The sequence below is a fragment of the Amblyraja radiata genome, chromosome 16 (genome assembly GCF_010909765.2).
Source record: "Amblyraja radiata isolate CabotCenter1 chromosome 16, sAmbRad1.1.pri, whole genome shotgun sequence".
In the NCBI taxonomy this organism is placed as follows: Eukaryota; Metazoa; Chordata; class Chondrichthyes; order Rajiformes; family Rajidae; genus Amblyraja; species Amblyraja radiata.
In genome coordinates this window covers 36142471-36165035 of record NC_045971.1, presented here as the reverse complement: position 1 = coordinate 36165035, position 22565 = coordinate 36142471, and the positions used below count along the sequence as shown (strand labels likewise).

At 48.1% G+C, this 22565-nt stretch overlaps 2 protein-coding genes and 1 pseudogene across 2 annotated transcripts in view; 1 reads left to right on the top strand and 2 right to left on the bottom strand.

Annotated features, from left to right (window-relative positions):
• LOC116982268 (zinc finger protein 585A-like) overlaps positions 1-22565 on the top strand; it is an 88681-nt gene that overhangs the window by 18460 nt on the left and 47656 nt on the right. The gene's annotated exons all lie outside the window — the stretch shown is intronic.
• LOC116982131 (tubulin alpha-1C chain-like) lies at positions 24-1140 on the bottom strand. The gene is made up of 3 exons (XM_033035461.1): positions 1032-1140; positions 776-924; positions 24-512 (listed from the first exon to the last, which is right to left on the bottom strand). Exons 1-3 carry the CDS (start codon positions 1138-1140, stop codon positions 24-26), a joined length of 747 nt encoding a protein of 248 aa, XP_032891352.1.
• LOC116982135 lies at positions 8203-10020 on the bottom strand (annotated as a pseudogene).

Below are 22565 nucleotides of genomic sequence, written 5' to 3'. Positions count from 1 at the left end.
TACCAGCTCGAAGCAGGCGTTGGTCAATTGGGAGACGGACAGTTCCTCGTGGTAAGCCTTCTCTGCAGAAATAATGGGAGCGTAGGTGACGAGCGGGAAGTGGATGCGCGGGTAGGGAACCAGGTTGGTTTGGAACTCACGTTGAGAGCGACGTCGAAGCACAACGAGGCGGTGATAGACGACACTAACTGTGCCATCAGGCGGTTGAGGTTTGTGTAGGTGGGGCGCTCGATGTCCAGGTTCCGCCGACACACGTCGTAAATGCCCTCGTTGTCCATCATGAAGGCGCAGTCGGAGTGCTCCAGGGTGCAGTGGGTGACCAGCACCGAATTGTAGGGCTCGACCACTGCGGTGGAGATCTGCGGCGCCGGGTAGACGGAAAACTCCAGCTTCGATTTCTTGCCATAGTCGACGGAGAGTCTCTCCATGAGGAGGGAGGTGAAGCCCGAGCCGGTGCCGCCCCCGAATCTGTGGAAGATGAGGAACCCCTGCAGTCCGGTGCAGAGAACGGCCTGAGGGTGGAGAAGGGACAAAAGCTCAATTCGGTGCCAACGTTTCAAGGGAAGGAGCGACACGAGAGGGTCATAGTGCTCTCTACAGCCGGCGTAGAGCGAGATGGTTCGGTGAGTAACTCAGTGATAAATAAAGCGGTGACAATGAGTATTTGGGAACATCGTGGCCGCAGAACACGCGAATGGGCCGGTGCCACCGGATACATTGGCGCTGTAAGCACGTGGAGCGGCAGTCGGTAATCTGCAGTCGCTGAGCAACCTACCAGCTTCCGGATGCGATCCAGGACCAGGTCCACGATCTCCTTGCCGATGGAGCAGTGACCCCGGGCGGAGTTATTGGCCGCGTCCTCCTTGCCGGTGATGAGCTGCTCGGGGTGGAAGAGCTGGCGGTAGGTGCCGGTCCGCACCTCATCTGTAGGGCGGTAGAGAGAGAGAATTAACCATTGCCACATACTGTCCCCTCCCCAGAAGGGAAGGACTTATGAGAACAGCCAACATTCTCTGCACCTCCCAACTTACCGATCACCGTGGGCTCCAGGTCGATGAATACGGCCCTTGGTATGTGCTTGCCCGCACCCGTCTCGCTGAACGAATCGTCGCCGCCTCCGATGGTCGCGTCGTTGGGCATCTGTCCATCCGGTTGTATCCCGTGCTCCAGGCAATACAACTCCCAGCAAGCGTTGCCAACCTGGACGCCAGCCTGGCCGATGTGGATTGAAAGACACTCGCGCTGTTGGCGAGGGGGAAAAGGCCGTGAGATGTTAGTGCGAGAGGTGAGCGTTGGTAAAATCCCGTTTACTGCTGCGGGCCGCATGATTTCCATAATTCCTATTGATCACCACTTGGACTTATTCATAGCCAGTTTGGCCCTGATCGCTCACCGTGCCCCGCCCAAATGACCACCTTCTCAGTTCCACCCAACATTGTAATTCGCAGACTCTCCACGCTGCCTTCGCCGAATGTAACCCTCAAATTCCTCAAAATTGCATTCCTCGTTTCCCTGCCCAATATTACCCTCCCCCCGTCGCCGTTTCATTCCCGCTCTCAGTTGCCAGTTACCCACTACCTTCCCATTCCCCGGGTGCGCTCTCCCCTTCCCGTGTCCGGTGTCTGTAGACAATCGCTTCCCTCCCCCGTGGATCCCTCGCCCGGGGGGAACACGCGCGTCCCGCGGACATTCTCCCGCGCGCTGACCATGTTGCTCCGCTCGCGTGGTTCTCGAGACTGTGACGCAATGCGGCGCCGCTCCGGTATAGGGTGATTTCACGAAAGGTCACTGGATCATAGATCCTCACCGGAAAATCCAACTGGGGTACAAGCGTCACTTCCTGTACATGTTATTGATGCTGAAAACGCGCACTTTCACACCCGTTAAAAACCGCGAAAACGGCCCGTTTTTGAGCTGTAAATAACTGTGCCAGTCGGGGTGACCGTGAGACACAGTTATCTTACTTTACAGTCCAGAAGATAGATAAAAACGAAGGTAAATACAAGAGGGAGCTGAAGGGCAACAACAGCGGAAGTGGTTAGCGGACATTCGCCGTGGAGATATAAAGATCGAAAATATCGGGAATTATCGCGTTTCATCAAAAGTAAGGCATTATTGACGTTTTATCTTTATTCATTTGTTATGTAAAAAGTTTTAAAAGTGAAAAATCCGTCAGTAAAATTGCAAAATCGCCCATGGTTCTCAGGTGGGTTTTAACATGCAAAATGAAAACGCTTCTGAAGCTACATTTACCATTTAAATAATCGTAAACTATCAATGCGTTTTGAAATAAATTTTACTCAGGTGCAAGCTAAGGAATGGGATAATTGTCAGCAGTTAATTGGACAAAATCAGGACATTTTATTATTATTATCCAATGAACAGCTGACAATTATCCCATTCCTTAGCTTGCAGCTGCCTTCACCTCCCAGATTCCAATCTATCAATTACAGCTGGAAATTAAAGTATCTGACCACATGTCTCCAAATGATACCTAGCTCCAACTATTTGACTTCCTACCCCATGCAATCAACTGGTCGTATTAATTTAGCTACTTTACCAGTGGAAAAATTGCTGCCGATCACAGCGAATGTGATGTTAATCCCACGCATACAACAGATAACCATCAATTTCGCTCCATTAATCACTTCATAATCCGGGATCCCCGGTCTATCATCGAGTTGTCTAAGATCAATGGTTATTGATTGATTACCATCACGTGTGCTGCGAAAAAAAATGTTAGGCGTACTATACAGGCAGATCACATCACTCCTCAGTATATCTGGTAGCGCAACACGAAACAAATGAGCAACGTGCAGAGTGTAGTGTCACATCTAGAGAATAAAACGAGCAGTTTTATTTTCAAGCATGAGGACCACATGAAGGTAGCACACGAGAGGTCTGCTGGGAACAAGCCGTCCCTGAATCAGGTGGTACGTTCTTTCATGCTTTGGTACACGCTGTCCAACAGAAGTGGAGAGAAGAGTGAATGACCGGAGCTTAAGGGAGGGGGGAGGGGGGGGGGGTTAAGGGTGGGAGTGGCCCTTGATTGTGACGATGGCATGCAATTAGATTCCAATTGATAAATTGCTGATTAATAAAGTGCCATTGGACATCTTGATTGATTGAAAGATGTGCTCTACAAATATGATGACGCGCAATCCATCGGAGACCCAGCAATCTCCAATTTCGTTAGGATGAATCACAAGCATATCACATTGATGGCTTTATAGAGACATAGAGTGTAGAAACAGGCCCTTGGGCTCAACTTCCCACACCGGCCAGCATGTCCCAGCTACATTGGTCCCACCTGCCTGCCTTTGGACCATATCCATCCAAACGTGTCACATCAATGTTTAACTGTTCCTTATACGTTCGGATAGTCCCAGCCGCAACTATCCCCTCTAGCAGCGTGTTCCATGCAACCACCACCCTTCGTTTGAAAAGGTCACCGCTCAAATTCCTATTAAATCTTTACCGCTTCACCTTGAATCTATTGGTCCTCGATGCCCCTACTCTGGGCAAGAGATTCTGTGCATCTACCCGACCCGTTCCTCTCATTATTTTTAACGTCTCTATACGATCACTGCCGACGGATTTCGGCATGTTTGGTAAGTAGGCAAAGACATGGCAGATGGAATATGGCGCAGCAAAATGCGGAGACCGGCATTTTGATAGTAGGAATCAATCTGCCGGGTGGTAAAGAAAGCTTTTGGTGTGCTGGCCTTTATAAATCAGAGCATTGAGTATAGAAGTTGGGATGTAATGTTAAAATTGTACAAGGCATTGGTGAGGCCAATTCTGGAGTATGGTGTACAATTTTGGTCGCCTAATTATAGGAAGGATGTCAACAAAATAGAGAGAGTACAGAGGAGATTTACTTGAATGTTGCCTGGGTTTCAGCAAATAAGTTACAGAGAAAGGTTGAACAAGTTAGGGCTTTATTCTTTGGAGCGCAGAAGGTTAAGGGGGGACTTGATAGAGGTTTTTAAAATGATGAGAGGGATAGACAGAGTTGACGTGGAAAAGCTTTTCCCACTGAGAGTAGGGAAGATTCAAACAAGGGGACACGACTTGAGAATTAAGGGACTGAAGTTTAGGGGTAACATGAGGGGGAACTTCTTTACTCAGAGAGTGGTAGCTGTGTGGAATGAGCTTCCAGTGAAGGTGGTGGAGGCAGGTTCGTTTTTATCATTTAAAAATAAATTGGATAGTTATATGGATGGGAAAGGAATGGAGGGTTATGGTCTGAGCGCAGGTATATGGGACTAGGGGAGATTATGTGTTCGGCACGGACTAGAGGGGTCGAGATGGCCTGTTTCCGTGCTGTAATTGTTATATGGTTAATCGAAGATTATTTTCTAAATGAGGAGAGAATTCTGAAATCTGAGATGCAAAGGGACTCGGGAATGCTGATACAGGATTCCCAACATATATTTTGCAATTCGAATTGATAGTAAGGCAGTAAAATGCAATGCATGCAATTATTTGGAGAAGACAAGAAATGGCCATTTCCTCCTCATCCAATCCATAACTTCCCTCCCTTGCGCGTGAATGGTCCTCCCCGTATAATCCATATATAGTTGAAACCCATGGGATTTTTCATGTTCCCAGTGACATTCCCGATTCTCTACCTAAGTGTTTTGTTCCTTTTTTGTAAATTCCATCGGGTCCCTGTCCCATCTCAACTTCCTAAAACATACTTGTATTTCCTTTTGTGTAGGAATGAACTACAGATGCTGGTGTACCGCCGAAGATAGACACAAAATGCTGGAATAGCAGCGGTCAGGAAGCATCTCTGGAGAAAAGGAATAGGTGACGTTTGCGGTCGAGACCCAAATTCAGACTCATCAGTTTCCTTCAAGTGTATTTTGTTTTTCAGAGATACAGCGCGAAAAGAGTCCCGTCGGCTGGCCGATCGTGCGGCGACCAGCAATTCCCCTACCTCAAAGTTATCCTACACACTAGGGACAATTTACACACGCCAAATTAACCTGCGAAACTGTAAGACTTTGGAGTGTGTGAGGAAACCGGAGCACGCTGGGAAAACCGACGCGGTGACAGTGAGAACATACAAACTCCGTGCAGATAAGCACCAGTAGTCAGAATCGAACCCGTGTCTCTGGCGCTGTAAAGCACCAGCTGTAACTGGAATGCTGATACAGGATTCAGAAAAATGTAATTTGCAAGTTGAATTGATAGTAAGGCAGGAAATTGCAATACACGCATTTATTTCGGGAGAACAAGAATATTTTAAAAAACCGGATGTAATATTGAGGGTTGAAAAGGCACTGGTGAGCGCATTTGGGGTATTGTCACCAATTTGGGACCCCATATCTAAGGACTGGTGTGCTGGCGTTGGAAAGGGTATGGAGGATGATTGAGAATGATCACAGCACCGATTTGGGTTCACTTATGATAAACGTTTGACGACACTGTGCCTGTACTCGCTGGAGTGCAGAAGGAAGAGGGGAGAACTTGACTGAAACAAATGGGTTGCAGAGGCTATCGCGTGAAGGCAGGGGAATGGGGCTGATAGGGGAAGAAAGATCACCCACGATTAAATGGCGGAGTAAGCTAGAGTCATAGAGTGATACAGTGTGAAACATAGAAACATAGAAACATAGAAAGTAGGTGCGAGAGTAGACCACCAGGTCCATCGAGCCCGCACCGCCACTCGCTCATGGCTGAACACTAAACAGACACACTTACCCACAAACAGTAGACACAAGACACAAAACACAAGACACTACCCTCCCCTTTATACCGCTATCACCCCTCTCCACCCCAAGAACCTCGTGATCTCCTGGGGGAGGCAAAAAACCGGATAAAAACCCAGGTCCAATTCGGGAAAAAAATCCGGGAAATTCCTCTCCGACCCCAATCCAGGCGATCGACACTTGTCCAGGAGATCACTCAGGTCTTACTATACTAACCATACCTAGGTCCATATCCCTGCCCTCTCCCCGTAGCCCCTTATCCCCTTGGCAGCTAAAAAACCATCTATTTTAGTCTTAAATATATTTAAAGTTTCTGCTTCCACTGCTCCCTGGGGCAGTGAATTCCATAAATTAACCACCCTCTGGGTGAAGAAGTTCTTCCTCATCTCAGTTTTAAAAGAGCCCCCCCTTATTCTGCAACTATGTCCCCTAGTTCTAGTTTCCCCGATCATTGGGAACATCCTCGGTGCATCCACCCGATCAAGGCCCCTCACGATCTTATATGTTTCAATGAGATCGCCTCTCATTCTTCTAAACTCCAAAGAGTAGAGTTCCAGCCTACTTAACCTTTCCTCATATGTCAATCCCCTCATTGCAGGAATTAATCTTGTAAACCTTCGCTGCACTGCCTCCAGGGCTAGTACATCCTTTCTTAAGTATGGACCCCAGAACTGTACACAGTATTCCAAATGTGGTCTCACTAATACTGTGTACAGCTGTGTGGCTGTGTGGCAACAGGCCCTTCGGCCCAACTTGCACTCACCGGCCAATATGTCCCAGTTACCCCAGTCCCACCTGCGTGCACTTGGTCCATATCACTCCAAACCTGTCCTATCCATGTAGCTGTGTAACTATTTATTGAACGTTGGGTAGTACCGGCATCAACTAGCTCCTCGGGCAGCTTGTACCGCACACCCACCAGCCTTTGTGTGAAAACGTTAGCCTTCAGATTGCTTTTGAATATTTTCCCCTTCACCTTGTACTTATGTCCTCTGGTCCTCGATTCCCCTACTTTGGGCAAGAGACAGTAAGAAATGTGGGAGAACTGGGGAGGACCCATTATCTGTTATTTGCACTTGGTCAGTTTATTTATTCATGTTTGTATGTATTTATATAATGGTATATGGACCCACTGATCTGTTTTATAGAAAATGCCTACTATGTTCTGTGTGCTGAAGCAAAGCAAGAATTGCGTTGTCCTATCAGGGACACATGACAATAAATTTACTTGAACTTGAACTTGAAGGGGGAGGGGAGCGAGAGAGAGGGAAAGCAAGGCCTATTTGAAGTTAGAGAAGTCAATTTTCATAGCGCAGGGGTGTGACTACCGAAACAAAGTATGAGGTGCTGTTCCTCCAATTTGCGTTGGGCCTCACTCTGACAATGGAGGAGGGCCAGGACAGAAAGGTCAGATTGGGAATGTGAGGGGGTGTTAAAGTACTGAGTAACCGGGAGATCAGGTAGGTTTCGGTGGACTGAAATGGGAGATCGACTGTCGGAACCTATAGGCCGGGTTGGGTCCGAACTGGGAATTCTGGAATCAGAGCTGGAATCCTCGAGGTAAAACAAGAGGCGCACGCATGACCCGAGAAAATAAAGGGGGTTGTGGTAACGTGATTTGATAGTTTATTGTGGAACGCCGAGGTTGAAGAGAGACTTGATGGAGGTATAAACATTATGAGAGTTATGCCCCTGTCCCACTTAGGAAACCTGAATGGAAACCTCTGGAGACTTTGCGCCCCACTCAAGGTTTCCGTGCGGTTCCCGGAGGTTTTAGTCAGTCTCCCTACCTGCTTCCACTCCCTGCAACCTCCGGCAACCACCTGCTTCCACTACCTGCAACCTCCGGGAACCGCACGGAAACCTTGGGTGGGGCGCAGAGTCTCCAGAGGTTTCGGTTCAGGTTTCCTAAGTGGGACAGGGGCATAATAAGAGATAGGGTAGAGAGACATAGCAGGTTTCCCATGGTGGAAATGTGTAACCCCAGAGGGGTAGCTATGAAATAAAAGGAAGACATTTTAACGAAGATGTGCGGCGTAGTTTCTACGACGCGTCTATTGGAAAGGCTTTTCAATAGACGCGTCGAAGTGCCGTGAATAGAGGGATATGGATCATGTACTGGCAGATGAGATAAGTCTAACTTGGCAGCATGTTCGGCTCAAATCCTGTGGGCCGCTGGGTCCGTTCCTGTGCTGTACTGTGGTATGTTCTGTGGTCTATGAACACTTTCGTGTCGAAGAATTGGATAGAATGATATTCGCCAAACGTGGGCAAATTGGATGATCAGAGATGAGGCGGCATGGTGGTCATGGACAAGTTGGGCCGAGGGGTCTGCTTCCACGGTATGAAACTATAGACATTAAGCAATTGTGCCTTTGCGAAGGACGCAATAGCAAACTATGTCTCAAATATATTTAATTTCATTAATTAGATTTACACCAATATTAAAAAATAACTAATCTTTCCAGATATACAACAGAATTCACTCTTCCTCTTCCGCCTTCCTGTCCAGATCCGCCGAATCAATGCCCACTTCCTCGTAGTCCTTCTCCAGCGACGCCATGTCCTCCCGCGCGTCCTGGAACTCCCCTACCTCCAGACCCTCTCCCACGTACCAGTGGACAAAGGCCCGCTTGGCGTACATCTTGTCGAACTTGAGGTTCATGCGGGTCCAGGCCATGGAGATGGCGGTGGTGTTGCTCAGCATGCAGACGGCTCGTTGCACCTTGGCCAGGTCGCCCCCCGGAACCACCGTCGGGGGCTGGTAGTTGATGCCCACCTGCGGGGGAGAGAAAGAAGAGACTCATAGAAACTTTCAATAGTATCCATTGCGAGCTAATTGTTAAGAAACCTGGATGTGGTAGATATCACAATACAGTGTGGAACCGAGGGTTGGGTCAAGCTTATGTTGTGTGGATTGGTCTACAATCTACACCTACCTTGAACCCGGTCGGGCACCAGTCCACGAACTGGATGGAGCGCATGGTCTTGATGGTGGCGATGGAGGGGTTGCCGTCCTTGGGCACCACGTCCCCACGGTACATCATGCAGCACGCCATGTATTTGCCCTGGCGGGGGTCGCATTTGAGCATCTGGTTGGCCGGCTCGAAACAGGCGTTGGTGAGCACCGACACGGACAGTTGCTCGTGGTAAGCCTTCTCGGCCGAGATCAGGGGCGCGTAGGTCACCAGCGGGAAGTAAATGCGCGGGTAGGGGACCAGGTTGGTCTGGAGCTCGAGCAGGTCCACGTTGAGGGCGCCGTCGAAGCGCAGTGAGGCGGTGATGGACGACACTACCTGCTCCAGCAGGCGGTTGAGGTTGGTGTAGGTGGGGCGCTCGATGTCCAGGTTCCGCCGGCACATGTCGTAAATAGCCTCGTTGTCCAGCATGAAGGAGCAGTCGGAGTGCTCCAGGGTGCAGTGGGTTGTAGGGCTCGACCACGGCAGTGGAGACCTGCGGCGCCGGGTAGACGGAAAACTCCAGCTTGCATTTCTTGCCGTAGTCGAAGGACGGTCTCTCCATGAGGAGGGAGGTGAAGCCCGAGCCGGTGCCGCCCCCAAAACTGTGGAAGATGAGGAACCCCTGCAGTCCGGTGCACTGGTCGGCCTGTGGGCAGATAAAGCGGAGAGCATTGAGAAGGAGAAAGGAGGGGTGAGTGTGGGTTTTACAGGGGGTAAACTGCCCCTCTGGAGAGGTGTCTAACGTCTGTGGTCGCTCCTAACAACTGTAATTTGTGTGTAACATCTGGAGTTGGACAGTTGCGAGAGAGTATTCTGAGAGATAGGTCTTTCACGAAGTGCGGAATCGTCGCGGGCGAACCAGGAGCGCCAGATCGTTGAATAACGGGCGCTGGTTCACGGTTGGATTCGGTTTCACAACCTACCAGCTTCCGGATGTGATCCAGGACCAGGTCGACGATCTCCTTGCCGATGGACCAGTGGCCCCGGGCGTAGTTGTTGGCCGCGTCCTCCTTGCCGGTGATGAGCTGTTCGGGGTGGAAGAGCTGCCGGTCCGCACTTCACCTACAGGGGAACAAACAGAAAACGAAGAATTTTCCAGTTCATTAAGAAACTGGTTCATTAAGAATCACACGTCCCTCATCAAACGCCGCGGGGAAGGTTTCAAACAAGGCCCAACATGTCAGGACACTCTCCGGTTTAATCTTACTGATCACCGAGGGCTCCAGATCAAGGAACACGGCTTGGGGGACGTGCTTGCCCGCCCCCGTCTCGCTGAAGAAGGTGTTGAACGAATCGTCGCCGCCCCCGATGGTCTTGTCGCTGGGCATTTGTCCATCCGGCTGGAACGTAATAGTACGTTTAAATCAACTCACATTGAAACCAAAGTGCTTTAGTTCACATAAAATAAATAATAAAATAAATAAAAGTTTCCGTACATCCATAGAAAAATTAAAAATCAGAAAAATGACACAACACATTATGGAATTCAACAAGAACGTCCCCCCATAACAGAATCAAAATATTCCACTGTGGGGAAAGGCAGCAAAAAGTTAAGTCGTCTTCCTCTGTGAAACACCTGAGGTCAGGGCCTATTTGTGGCCACCGCAGCCAGTCCGATGTTTTCAGGCCATCTTTGCCGGAAAGCTGGAACTCCGGCGTCGGGTAAACACTCCTCAGCGGCTTGGAAATGTTTGAAGCGCCCGCTCCCTCCCCGGAGACTGCGGCACCCGTAATCCTCAGGTCGCGTTGGCTGGAGCTCCGACTGGCGATCCCTGATCCCACGGTGTTTTAAATCCAGTGCCTGCCCGCGGCTGGACGCTCCGCAGCCACAGCTCCTCCTTGTTGGAGTCGGCGGTCACCGCACTCCGGAACTTACCGCACGGCGACTCGGTAAGGCATCGCCGCTCCGTTTTGGTATCCCAGCGCTGTGCCGCCGCCGAAGCTGCCGTCCCGGCCGGTCCCGACAGGAAACGCCGATCCCGTTCCGAAGGTAGGCCGCGAGGAAGGGGCGAAGAAGCTACTCGGAGGGAAGCCGCCTCTCCGACCAGTTATGGACTAGGAAATAAAGTTTCCCCCTTCCCCTTCGCCACCCATCACATAAAAGACCTCCAAATAACATTTGTGTTTTGTCAGGACTAATATATGACAGGATTTATATGTATAAGCCCGTTACTAGGTGCTGACTGATTAATAATGTGACCGAAAATGCTAACAGCGCATACAAGGGAATTCAGTTGGTTCAAACAAAGTCTTTGCATTTAAGGGTCGGCCTACAAACACGTCCCGTGCGCGTACGGTACAGAACCGCATCTCCTCCCTTCATCGGCGAGAATGTCGGGATCCCGTGCGGCGGGAGCATTGGGGACCTCGGGGACAAACACAGCGAGGCAGGCGAGCGGGGCACGGAGTGGTGAGGGAGCTGGAGACACAACCAGGGGTAGGTCTGCAGCTGCATCTCGTGATGGCAGAGAAAGTCCGTCAGTAGATGGGTAGATCGATGGCGTAGCATCAGGATACGAGACATCGCCATTGGGCCTGATTCCGCCAACGCTAAATGCCAGCAAACTGCGCAGGCCACTGCCATTGGGAAGTAAAATGGCGATATGAAAATGACAGAACAAAGCAGATGCTCAAGATATGCAATAACATTGACGATGTTAAAGGAAACAGGCCATTGTTAGCTGTGGGTGAGGTGAAATTAAGTTACAGACAATGAGACTCAACAAGATTACTGATTCTGGTATGACGGGTGGGGGAGGGATGGAGAGAGGGGGGATGTGAGGGTTACTTGAAGTTTGACAAGTAGCCAAGTGTCCTGACCTGAAAGGTTGCCCATATTTTTCTGCCAGCACTTTGTGCCTATCTTTGGCAGACACAAGGAACTGCAGATGCTGGTTCATGCAGCATCTCTGGTCAACGTGGATAGGCAATGTTTCATGTCTGAAGAAGGGTCGTGATCCAGAAAACGTCCCCTACACAAGTTCTCCAAAGACAGACACAAAATGCTGGAGTAACTCCGGCTTCGGCGGCGCAACAGCGCTGGAGCGCTATCGCGGAGCGGGCGATGCCTTGCCCGGGACGCCGCACTGGAACTCCGGTATGCTGGGACTGGCGATAAAAAACATCGTGGAGCTGCGGGTCTGAGGTGCGGGCGGCGGCGCTGACTTCACATCGGGAGCCTGGGATCTCTCGACGAGATTATCAGGTGGGGAGCTCCATCCGGCGCGGCATTGTTGGCTTCGGAAGCCGCGGTCTCCAGTGCGGAAGCGGCCGTTCCAGGGTTCCCATGCCGCTGTGAGGATTCTCCCAACCCCGGAGTACCATCACCCGGCGAGAACGGCCTGGAACATCGGGCCTCCGTGGAGGCAACTGTGGAGGCCTCAATAGGCCCGACTATGGGTGAACTGGGGATGGGGACTGGACATTGTGCCTTCCCTCATAATGGGAACCATTGCGGGGGGATGTTTTTATGTTTAAATGTCTTTATTATTGTTATGTCTGTATTCTTTCTTCATGTGCTGCACGGAGAGGACGCTGGCGCTGTTTGTTCACCACTTCTCCGTTTGCTATTGTCTGTTACTATTGTAAAGCGACTTTGAGTCTTAGAAAAGCGCTATAAAAATTAAATATATTATTATTATATATGAATGCACAAATCATAAGAAATGAAGTGGACGAGCTTGTGGCTCAGTTAGAAATTGTCAAGTATGATGTTGTGGGAATTACAGAGCCATGGCTGCAAGAGGGCCAGGGCTGGGAACTGAATAGTCAAGGGCATACGTCCTATTGAAAAGACAGACAGGTGGGCAGAGGGGATAGGTAGCTCTGTTGGTAAGGAATGAAATTCAATCCCTTGCGAGGGATGACATAGAAACAGGAGATGTGGTGTCAGTATGGATAGGACTGAGGAATTGTACGGGTAAAAAGACTAATGGGAATTGTCTACAGGCCCCCAAACAGTAGCATGGATAAAGGGTGCAAATTGAATCTAGCCACAAAACACACTGGACTGGGCTCAAACAGTCCTGGGACGGCTGCACTGGGACTCAGTAGGCCGAGGAGGGCAGAACTAGTCCAAACTACATCAGGGAGGCCTAGACTAATATGATAAGTTTTAACCTACAATTTGAGAGGGAGAAGGATAAATCCGAGGTGTCAGTGTTACAGTTGAACAAAGGGGACTATGGAGCCCTGAGGGAGCAGCCAGGAGCTGTCCAAAGTTGACTGAAAATATACCCTAGGAGGGATGACAGTGGAACAACAATGGCAGGTATTTCTGGGAATAATACAGAAGGTGCAGGATCAGTTCATTCCTAGGAGGAAGAAAGGTTCCAAGGGGAGTAAGGGATGTCATGGGCAGTATAAAATAAAAAGAGAAGTAGTACAACGAAACAAAGATGAGTGGGAAGCAAGAGGAATGGGTAATGTTTAAAGAGCAACAGAAGGTAACCAAAAAGGCAAAATGGGGAGAAAAGATGAGGTACGAAGGCAAGCTAGCCAAGAATATAAAGGAGGGTAGTAAAAGCTTCTTTAGGTAAGTGAAGAGAAAAAAAGTTGCAAAACCATATAACCATATAACCATATAACAATTACAGCACGGAAACAGGCCATCTCGACCCTTCTAGTCCGTGCCGAACACATAATCTCCCCTAGTCCCATATACCTGCGCTCAGACCATAACCCTCCATTCTTTTCCCATCCATATAACTATCCAATTTATTTTTAAATGATAAAAACGAACCTGCCTCCACCACCTTCACTGGAAGCTCATTCCACACAGCTACCACTCTCTGAGTAAAGAAGTTCCCCCTCATGTTACCCCTAAACTTCAGTCTCTTAATTCTCAAGTCATGTCCCCTTGTTTGAATCTTCCCTACTCTCAGTGGGAAAAGCTTTTCCACGTCAACTCTGTCTATCCCTCTCATCATTTTAAAAACCTCTATCAAGTCCCCCCTTAACCTTCTGCGCTCCAAAGAATAAAGCCCTAAATTGTTCAACCTTTCTCTGTAACTTAGTTGCTGAAACCCAGGCAACATTCTAGTAAATCTCCTCTGTACTCTCTCTATTTTGTTGACATCCTTCCTATAATTAGGCGACCAAAATTGTACACCATACTCCAGAATTGGCCTCACCAATGCCTTGTACAATTTTAACATTACATCCCAACTTCTATACTCAATGCTCTGATTTATAAAGGCCAGCACACCAAAAGCTTTCTTTACCACCCTATCTACATGAGATTCCACTTTCAGGGAACTGTGCACAGTTATTCCCAGATCCCTCTGTTCACCTACATTCTTCAATTCCCTACCATTTACCATGTACGTCCTATTTTGATTTGTCCTGCCAAGATGTAGCACCTCACACTTATCAGCATTAAACTCCATCTGCCATCTTTCAGCCCACTCTTCCAACTGGCATAAATCTCTCTGTAGACTTTGAAACTCTACTTCATTACCCGCAACCCCACCTATCTTAGTATCATCTGCATACTTACTAATCCAATTTACCACACCATCGTCCAGATCATTGATGTACATGACAAACAACAGTGGACCCAACACAGATCCCTGTGGCACCCCACTCGTCACTGGCCTCCAACCTGACAAACAACCATCCACCATTACTCTCTGGCATCTCCCATTCAGCCACTGTTGAATCCATCTTGCTACTCCACCATTAATACCCAACCATTGAACCTTCTTAACCAACCTTCCATGAGGAACCTTGTCAAAGGCCTTACTGAAGTCCATATACACAACATCCACTGCTTTACCCTCATCAATTTCCCGAGTAACATCTTCAAAAAATTCAAGAAGATTAGTTAAACATGACCTTCCAGGCACAAATCCATGTTGACTGTTCCTAATCAGACCCTGTTTATCCAGATGCTTATATATATTATCTCTAAGTATTCTTTCCATTAATTTGCCCACCACTGACGTCAAACTAACAGGTCTATAATTGCTAGGTTTACTCTTAGACCCCTTTTTAAACAATGGAACAACATGCGCAGTACGCCAATCCTCCGGCACTATTCCCGTTTCTAATGACATTTGAAATCTTTCTGCCATAGCCCCTGCTATTTCTACACTAACTTCCCTCAATGTCCTAGGGAATATCCTGTCCGGACCTGGAGACTTATCCACTTTTATATTTCTCAAAGGTGTCAGTACTTCCTCTTCTTTGATCCTCATCGTTTCCATAGCTACTCTACTTGTTTCCCTTACCTCACATAATTCAATATCCTTCTCCTTGGTGAATACCGAAGAAAAGAAACTGTTCAATATCTCCCCCATCTCTTTTGGCTCTGCAGATAGTTGGCCACTCTGACTCTCTAATGGACCAATTTTATCCCTCGTTATCCTTTTGCTATTAATATAGCGGTAGAAACCCTTCGGATTTACTTTTACCTTACTTGCCAAAGCAACCTCATATCTTCTTTTAGCTTTTCTAATTTCTTTCTTAAGATTCTTTTTACATTCTTTATACTCCTCAAGCACCTCATTTACTCCATGCTGCCTATAACTATTGTAGATCTCCCTCTTTTTCCGAACCAAGTGTCCAATTTCCCTTGAAAACCATGGCTCTTTACAATTTTTACGATTTCCTTTCAACCGAACAGGGACATAAAGATTCTGTACTCTTAAAATTTCACCTTTAAATGTACTCCATTTCTCTTCCACATCTTTCCCATAAAACAAACTGTCCCAATTTACTCCTTTTAAATCCTTTCGCATCTCCTCAAAGTTAGCCTTTCTCCAATCAAAAATCTCAACCCTAGGTCCAGTTTTGTCCCTCTCCATAATTATATTGAAACTAATGGTATTGTGATCACTGGACCCGAACTGTTCCCCAACGCATACCTCTGCCACGTGACCCATCTCATTTCCTAACAGGAGGTCCAGTACAGCCCCTTCTCTAGTAGGTACTTCTATGTATTGTTGCAAAAAACTATCCTGCACACATTTTACAAACTCCAACCCATCCAGCCCATTTACAGAATGTGTTTCCCAGTCTATGTGTGGAAAATTGAAATCTCCCACAATCACTACCTTGTGCTTACAACTAATATCTGCAATCTCCTTACATATTTGCTCTTCCAATTCTCGCTCCCCATTTGGCGGTCTATAATACACCCCTATAAGTGTTGCTACCCCTTTCCCATTTCTCAGTTCCACCCAAATAGCCTCCCTGGTAAAAGTTACCAAAGAGTACCAAGAATTTGTTTAATAACATCCTTCGGAACAGAATTGCTTCTACCAGATCCTCTTTCATTGAAACCCTTAAATCTGATTTAATTATTTTCAGTGCGGAGAACAGTCTTTCCATGCCAACCTGAGTTGGAGGTATGGCTGTTACTATCATAGCTGCAAATGTTACTATTTCAGGTTGTAGGGATGACGGGGGATTATAGACCAGTTAGCCTGACGGTGGTGGTGGGAAGATGCTGGAGTCAATTATTAAAGTAGTAATAACGGCAAATTTTGGATAGCAGAGGAAAACATTAGTTAACACCAACGTTGCACCCTTGAAGACTGAAAAAGGTGAATTTATTATGGGGAACAAGGAAATGTCAGATGAGTTGAATAGGTACTTTGGGTCCGTCTTCACTAAGTAGGACACAAACAATCTTCCTGATGTACTAGTGGGCAGAGGATCTGGTGTCTAGGGAACTGAAGGAAATCCACATTAGGCAGGAAATGGTGTTGGATCGACTGATGTGACTGAAGGCTGATGAATCACCAGGGCTTGATGGTTTGCATCCCAGGGTACTTAAGGAAGTGGCTCTAGAAATCGTGGACACATTGGTGACCATTTTCCAATATTCGATAGATTCAGCATCCGTTCCTGTGGATTGGAGGATTGCAAAGGTTATCCCACTTTTTAAGAAAGGCGGGAGAGAGAAAACAGGCAATTATAGACCAGTTAGCCTGACATCGGTGGTGGGGAAGTTGCTGTTCTATTTCCAAGGTCCTTGTGGCTTTACAATTAATAATTTGGTGGTTAAATGTAACTTGTTTCGCGTTGGTCTGTTGTTAATGGGGTTTCTGCCCCATATTTGACCCCCCCAAAAATATTAATTATTGAGGTGACAATTAATTAATTATTGAAATAGAAGTTGTTCCTGACTTTGGACCCGGGACAGATCCAGAGTGGAACCGGAGCAGATTCTCAGACACTGGTTTCCATCCCAAGTCCCGAAGAAAGGGTAAAGTTTCCCGGTGAACTTATTCCCACTGAAGGTGTGGAGATGGGACTTTGGTGTCCGCGCTGTAAAATTAGACTATCCTTGCATCGTAACTGAGATAAACTCCCATCCGCTCTGGGATGGGATCGGTGAGGAGACGGAGTTCACACAAAACTCGTCACCAACCTGCTCCACGGACCAGAGCCCAGTCACCTGCCTCAGGTTGATGTCTCTCTCCCTGTCCAGAGACTCAGGGCGACTCCCACACACCAGCCCCAGATCTCCGTCACCTACACCTCCCAGTAATGTCTCCCCGAGGTGAATCCCTCCGATCCCAGCACACAAGGCCAGATTGTAAACCTCTTCCCGTTGTCAGGGAGACTCCTCTGTGTCCCAGTCCACCTCACGCTCTTCCGATCCTCGGACACCTCGAGTTTCGAACACGCTGTTTCCAAGTCCAAGGCCACAGAGTCTGCGGGTGAACGGAGAGAGACAGAGAACCTCAGTGGGTGGGGAGGGATGAAGGAATGTAGGAGACAGTGGCCACACACACACATGCACACACATATGCACACACACATACACATACACACACACACGCACACACACACACATACACACACATATATACACACACACATGCACACACACATACACACACACACGCACACGCACACGCACACACATACACACACACACACAGACACGTACACACACACACACACACATATGCACACGCACACACGCACACGCACACACACGCACACGCACACGCACACATACGCACACACACATGCACACACACACACACATATGCACACACACACACACGCACACACACGCACACACACATATGCACACACACACGCACACACATGCACACACACACACACACACATACGCGCGCACACACACACATACGCACACACACGCACACACACGCACACACACACATGCACACACACACACACACATATGCACACACACTCACACACACACACACACACACAATTCATGTATTGTCGATGCATGTAAAACCACGAGGCAAATGATAGAATTAATGCCGTAGAAGTTTCCCCAGATAATGGGAATCAATGGCCGGAGGGCAATTAAGGTGAGAGAAGGAAGATTTAAATGGATCACAGGGGCAAGGTCCTCACATAAAGGTGTATGGAACGGCAGACTGAAGAACTGCCCAACAGTCACCCATGCCTTTTCGCCAGAGATGCTGCCTGACCTGCCGAGTTATTCCAGTACTTTGTGTGTCTAACAATGGAATTAGCCATTGGATAAGACAGGTACAATAACACATTTTCAATTATATTGATTGATATAATTTATTTGCCACACAACCAGGGTCGGTGGTATTTGGGTTGTCAGCAGCGGTACAATAATAAAGAACATAGAAACATAGAAATTAGGTGCAGGAGTAGGCCATTCGGACCTTCGAGCCTGCACCTCCATTCAATATGATCATGGCTGATCATCCAACTCAGTATCCCGCACCTGCCTTCTCTCCATACCCTCTGATCCCCTTAGCCACAAGGGCCACATCTAACTCCCTCTTAAATATAGCCAATGAACTGGCCTCGACTACCCTCTGTGGCAGAGAGTTCCAGAGATTCACCACTCTCTGTGTGAAAAAAGTTCTTCTCATCTCGGATTTAAAGGATTTCCCCCTTATCCTTAAGCTGTGACCCCTTGTCCTGGACTTCCCCAACATCGGGAGCAATCTTCCTGCATCTAGCCTGTCCAACCCCTTAAGAATGTTATAGGTTTCTATAAGATCCCCTCTCAATCTCCTAAATTCTAGAGAGTATAAACCAAGTCTATCCAGCCTTTCTTCATAAGACAGTCCTGACATCCCAGGAATCAGTCTGGCGAACCTTCTCTGCACTCCCTCTATGGCAATAATGTCCTTCCTCAGATTTGGAGACCAAAACTGTACGCAATACTCCAGGTGTGGTCTCACCAAGACCCTGTACAACTGCAGTAGAACCTCCCTGCTCCTATACTCAAATCCTTTTGCTATGAAAGCTAACATACCATTCGCTTTCTTCACTGCCTGCTGCACCTGCATGCCTACTTTCAATGACTGGTGTACCATGACACCCAGGTCTCGCTGCATCTCCCCTTTTCCTAGTCGGCCACCATTTAGATAATAGTCTGCTTTCCTGTTTTTGCCACCAAAATGGATAACCTCACATTTATCCACATTATACTGCATCTGCCAAATATTTGCCCACTCACCCAGCCTATCCAAGTCACCTTGCAGTCTCCTAGCATCCTCCTCACAGCTAACACTGCCCCCCAGCTTAGTGTCATCCGCAAACTTGGAGATATTGCCTTCAATTCCCTCATCCAGATCATTAATATATATTGTAAATAGCTGGGGTCCCAGCACTGAGCCTTGCGGTACCCCACTAGTCACTGCCTGCCATTGTGAAAAGGACCCGTTTACTCCTACTGTTTGCTTCCTGTTTGCCAGGCAATTCTCTATCCACATCAATACTGAACCCCCAATGCCGTGTGCTTTAAGTTTGTATACTAATCTCTTATGTGGGACCTTGTCGAAAGCCTTCTGGAAGTCCAGATACACCACATCCAGTGGTTCTCCCCTATCCACGCTACTAGTTACATCCTAGAAACATTCTATAAGATTCGTCAGACATGATTTACCTTTTGTAAATCCATGCTGACTTTGTCCAATGATTTCACCACTTTCCAAATGTGCTGCTATCCCATCTTTAATAACTGACTCTAGCAGTTTCCCCACTACCGATGTTAGACTAACTGGTCTGTAATTCCCCGTTTTCTCTCTCCCTCCCTTCTTAAAAAGTGGGGTTACGTTTGCTACCCGCCAATCCTCAGGAACTACTCCAGAATCTAAAGAGTTTTGAAAGATTATTACTAATGCATCCACTATTTCTGGAGCTATTTCCTTAAGTACTCTGGGATGCAGCCTATCTGGCCCTGGGGATTTATCGGCCTTTAATCCATTCAATTTACCCAACACCACTTCCCGGCTAACCTGGATTTCACTCAATGCCTCCAACTCCTTTGAACCGCGGTCCCCTGCTATTTCCGGCAGATTATTTATGTCTTCCTTAGTGAAGACGGAACTAAAGTAGTTATTCAATTGGTCCGCCATATCCTTGTTCCCCATGATCAACTCACCTGTTTCTGACTGCAAGGGACCTACATTTGTTTTAACTAATCTCTTTCTTTTCACATATCTATAAAAATTTTGCAGTCAGTGTTTATGTTCCCTGCCAGTTTTCTTTCATAATCTATTTTTCCTTTCCTAATTAAGCCCTTTGTCCTCCTCTGCTGGTCTCTGAATTTCTCCCAGTCCTCCGGTATGCTGCTTTTTCTGGCTAATTTGTACGCATCATCCTTCGCTTTGATACTATCCCTGATTTCCCTTGTTATCCACGGATGCACTACCTTCCCTGATTTATTCTTTTGCCAAACTGGGATGAACAATTTTTGTAGTTCATCCATGCAGTCTTTAAATGTCTTCCATTGCATATCCACCGTCAACCCTTTTAGAATTAATTGCCAGTCAATCTTGACCAATTCACGTCTCATACCCTCAAAGTTACCTTTCTTTAAGTTCAGAACCATTGTTTCTGAATTAACAATGTCACTCTCCATCCTAATAAAGAACTTAACCATATTATGGTCACTCTTGCCCAAGGGGGCACGTACAACAAGACTGCTAACTAACCCTTCCTCATTACTCAATACCCAGTCTAAAATAGCCTGCTCTCTCGTTGGTTCCTCTACATGTTGATTTAGATAACTATCCCGCATACATTCGAAGAAATCCTCTTCCTCAGCACCCCTGCCAATTTGATTCACCCAATCTATATGTAGATTGAAGTCACCCATTATAACGGTTTTGCCTTTGTCGCACGCATTTCTAATTTCCTGTTTGATACCATCTCCAACTTCACTACTACTGTTAGGTGGCCTGTACACAACACCCACCAGCGTTTTCTGCCCCTTAGTGTTTCGCAGCTCTACCCATACCGATTCCACATCCTCCAAACTAATGTCCTTCATTTCCATTGCGTTAATCTCCTCTCTAATCAGCAACGCTACCCCACCTCCTTTTCCTTTCTCTCTATCCCTCCTGAATATTGAATATCCCTGGATGTTCAGCTCCCAGCCTTGGTCACCCTGGAGCCATGTCTCCGTGATCCCAACTATATCATAGTCATTAATAGCTATCTGCACATTCAACTCATCCACCTTATTACGAATGCTCCTTGCATTGAGAGACAAAGCCTTCAGGCTTGTTTTTACAACACTCTTACCCCTTATACAATTATGTTGAAAAGTGGCCCTTTTTGATTTTTGCCCTGGTTTTGTCTGCCTGCCACTTTTACTTTTCACCTTGCTACCTATTGCTTCTACCCTCATTTTACACCCCTCTGTCTCTACGCTCACACATTTAAGAAACCCTTTCCCTTTAACTCCATCCTCCACTATCCCATTCGACACTCCACCCCCCTTATTCAGTTTAAAACCACCCGTGTAGCAGTGGCAAACACCCAACCACAATAAAAATGTAACACAAACATCCACCACAGCATTCATCACTGTGGTGGAAGACACAGAACTTGGCCAGACCTCCTCCATTTCCCCCCGTGGTCGGGACCTTCACCCCCCCGCAGCCGTTGATGCGGGCGTCCAGATGGTAAGGGACAAAGTCAAAGTCAAGGTAAGTCCAAGATCGGCTCTTCCCCACCGGAGACCGCGGCTTCAGGCTGGTGTAGGCCGCAGGCCGGCGGCCGAAGATTTAAAGTACCCGCCGCGCCGCAGCCAGAAGTACCACAGACCGCAGGGCCGGCGGTCGAAGCTCCCCTCCAGGGCTGATGGTAAGTCGCCACCGCACCCGCGGTAGAATTTGGCCGCGGGCCGGCAGTGATGGCTTCTTCTTCCCCCGGGACCCCCACGAGGGATCCCGGGCTGTAGACGCCGCGCCAGCTGGAGCTGTGCAGACCGCGCGCGGCTTCAGGCAACCGGCTGCCCCGGGCCAGCGAAACGGAGCGCTCCCCTCCAGTGAGCCCCAGCGAGGGCTCACTCGCTCCACGCCGAGAGTCCACGCTGCGCCCGCCGCTGAAGCCCCGGGCGCGTCTCCGGGAAAGGCCGCGCCGATCCTTGCTGTTAGGCCACGGGGGAGGCGACCTGGAAAAAGTCGCCTCTCCGTGGAGGAGGCGGCCAAAACGGTTTCCCCCTTACCCCTCCACACCACCCCCCACACAAAACACACAAAGAAACATTAAAAACATACTTTAAAACATACTAAAAGAAATTTAAAAAGTTGAAAAAAAACCTAACGCGCTGCTGACTGGCTGCTGCCCCTGCAGCGCCCCCTACCTACCTGTTGTCTATTTAGACAATAGACAGGTGCAGGAGCAGGCCATTCGGCCCTTCGAGCCAGCACCGCCATTCAACGTGATCATGGCTGATCATTCCCAATCAGTACCCCGTTCCTGCCTTCTCCCCATATCCCATGCCTGCGCTATCTTCAAGAGCCCTATTTAGCTCTCTCTTGAAAGTATCCAGAGAACCGGCCTCCACCGCCCTCTGTGGCAGAGAATTCCACAGACTTACAACTCTCTGTACAGGGTACGTGGACAGGTACTCTCTTTGGACAGGGTACACGGACAGGAACGGTTTAAC

Bases quoted from the DNA above. Each gene is read 5' to 3' on its own strand.
- LOC116982131 (XM_033035461.1), bottom strand. From the start codon at position 1,140: ATGCCCAACGACGCGACCATCGGAGGCGGCGACGATTCGTTCAGCGAG. The intron at 925-1,031 runs GTAAGTTGGGAG...ACCGCCCTACAG, and splicing joins CCTGGAGCCCACGGTGATCG to ATGAGGTGCGGACCGGCACC. The intron at 513-775 runs GTAGGTTGCTCA...CTCCACCCTCAG, and splicing joins TGGATCGCATCCGGAAGCTG to GCCGTTCTCTGCACCGGACT.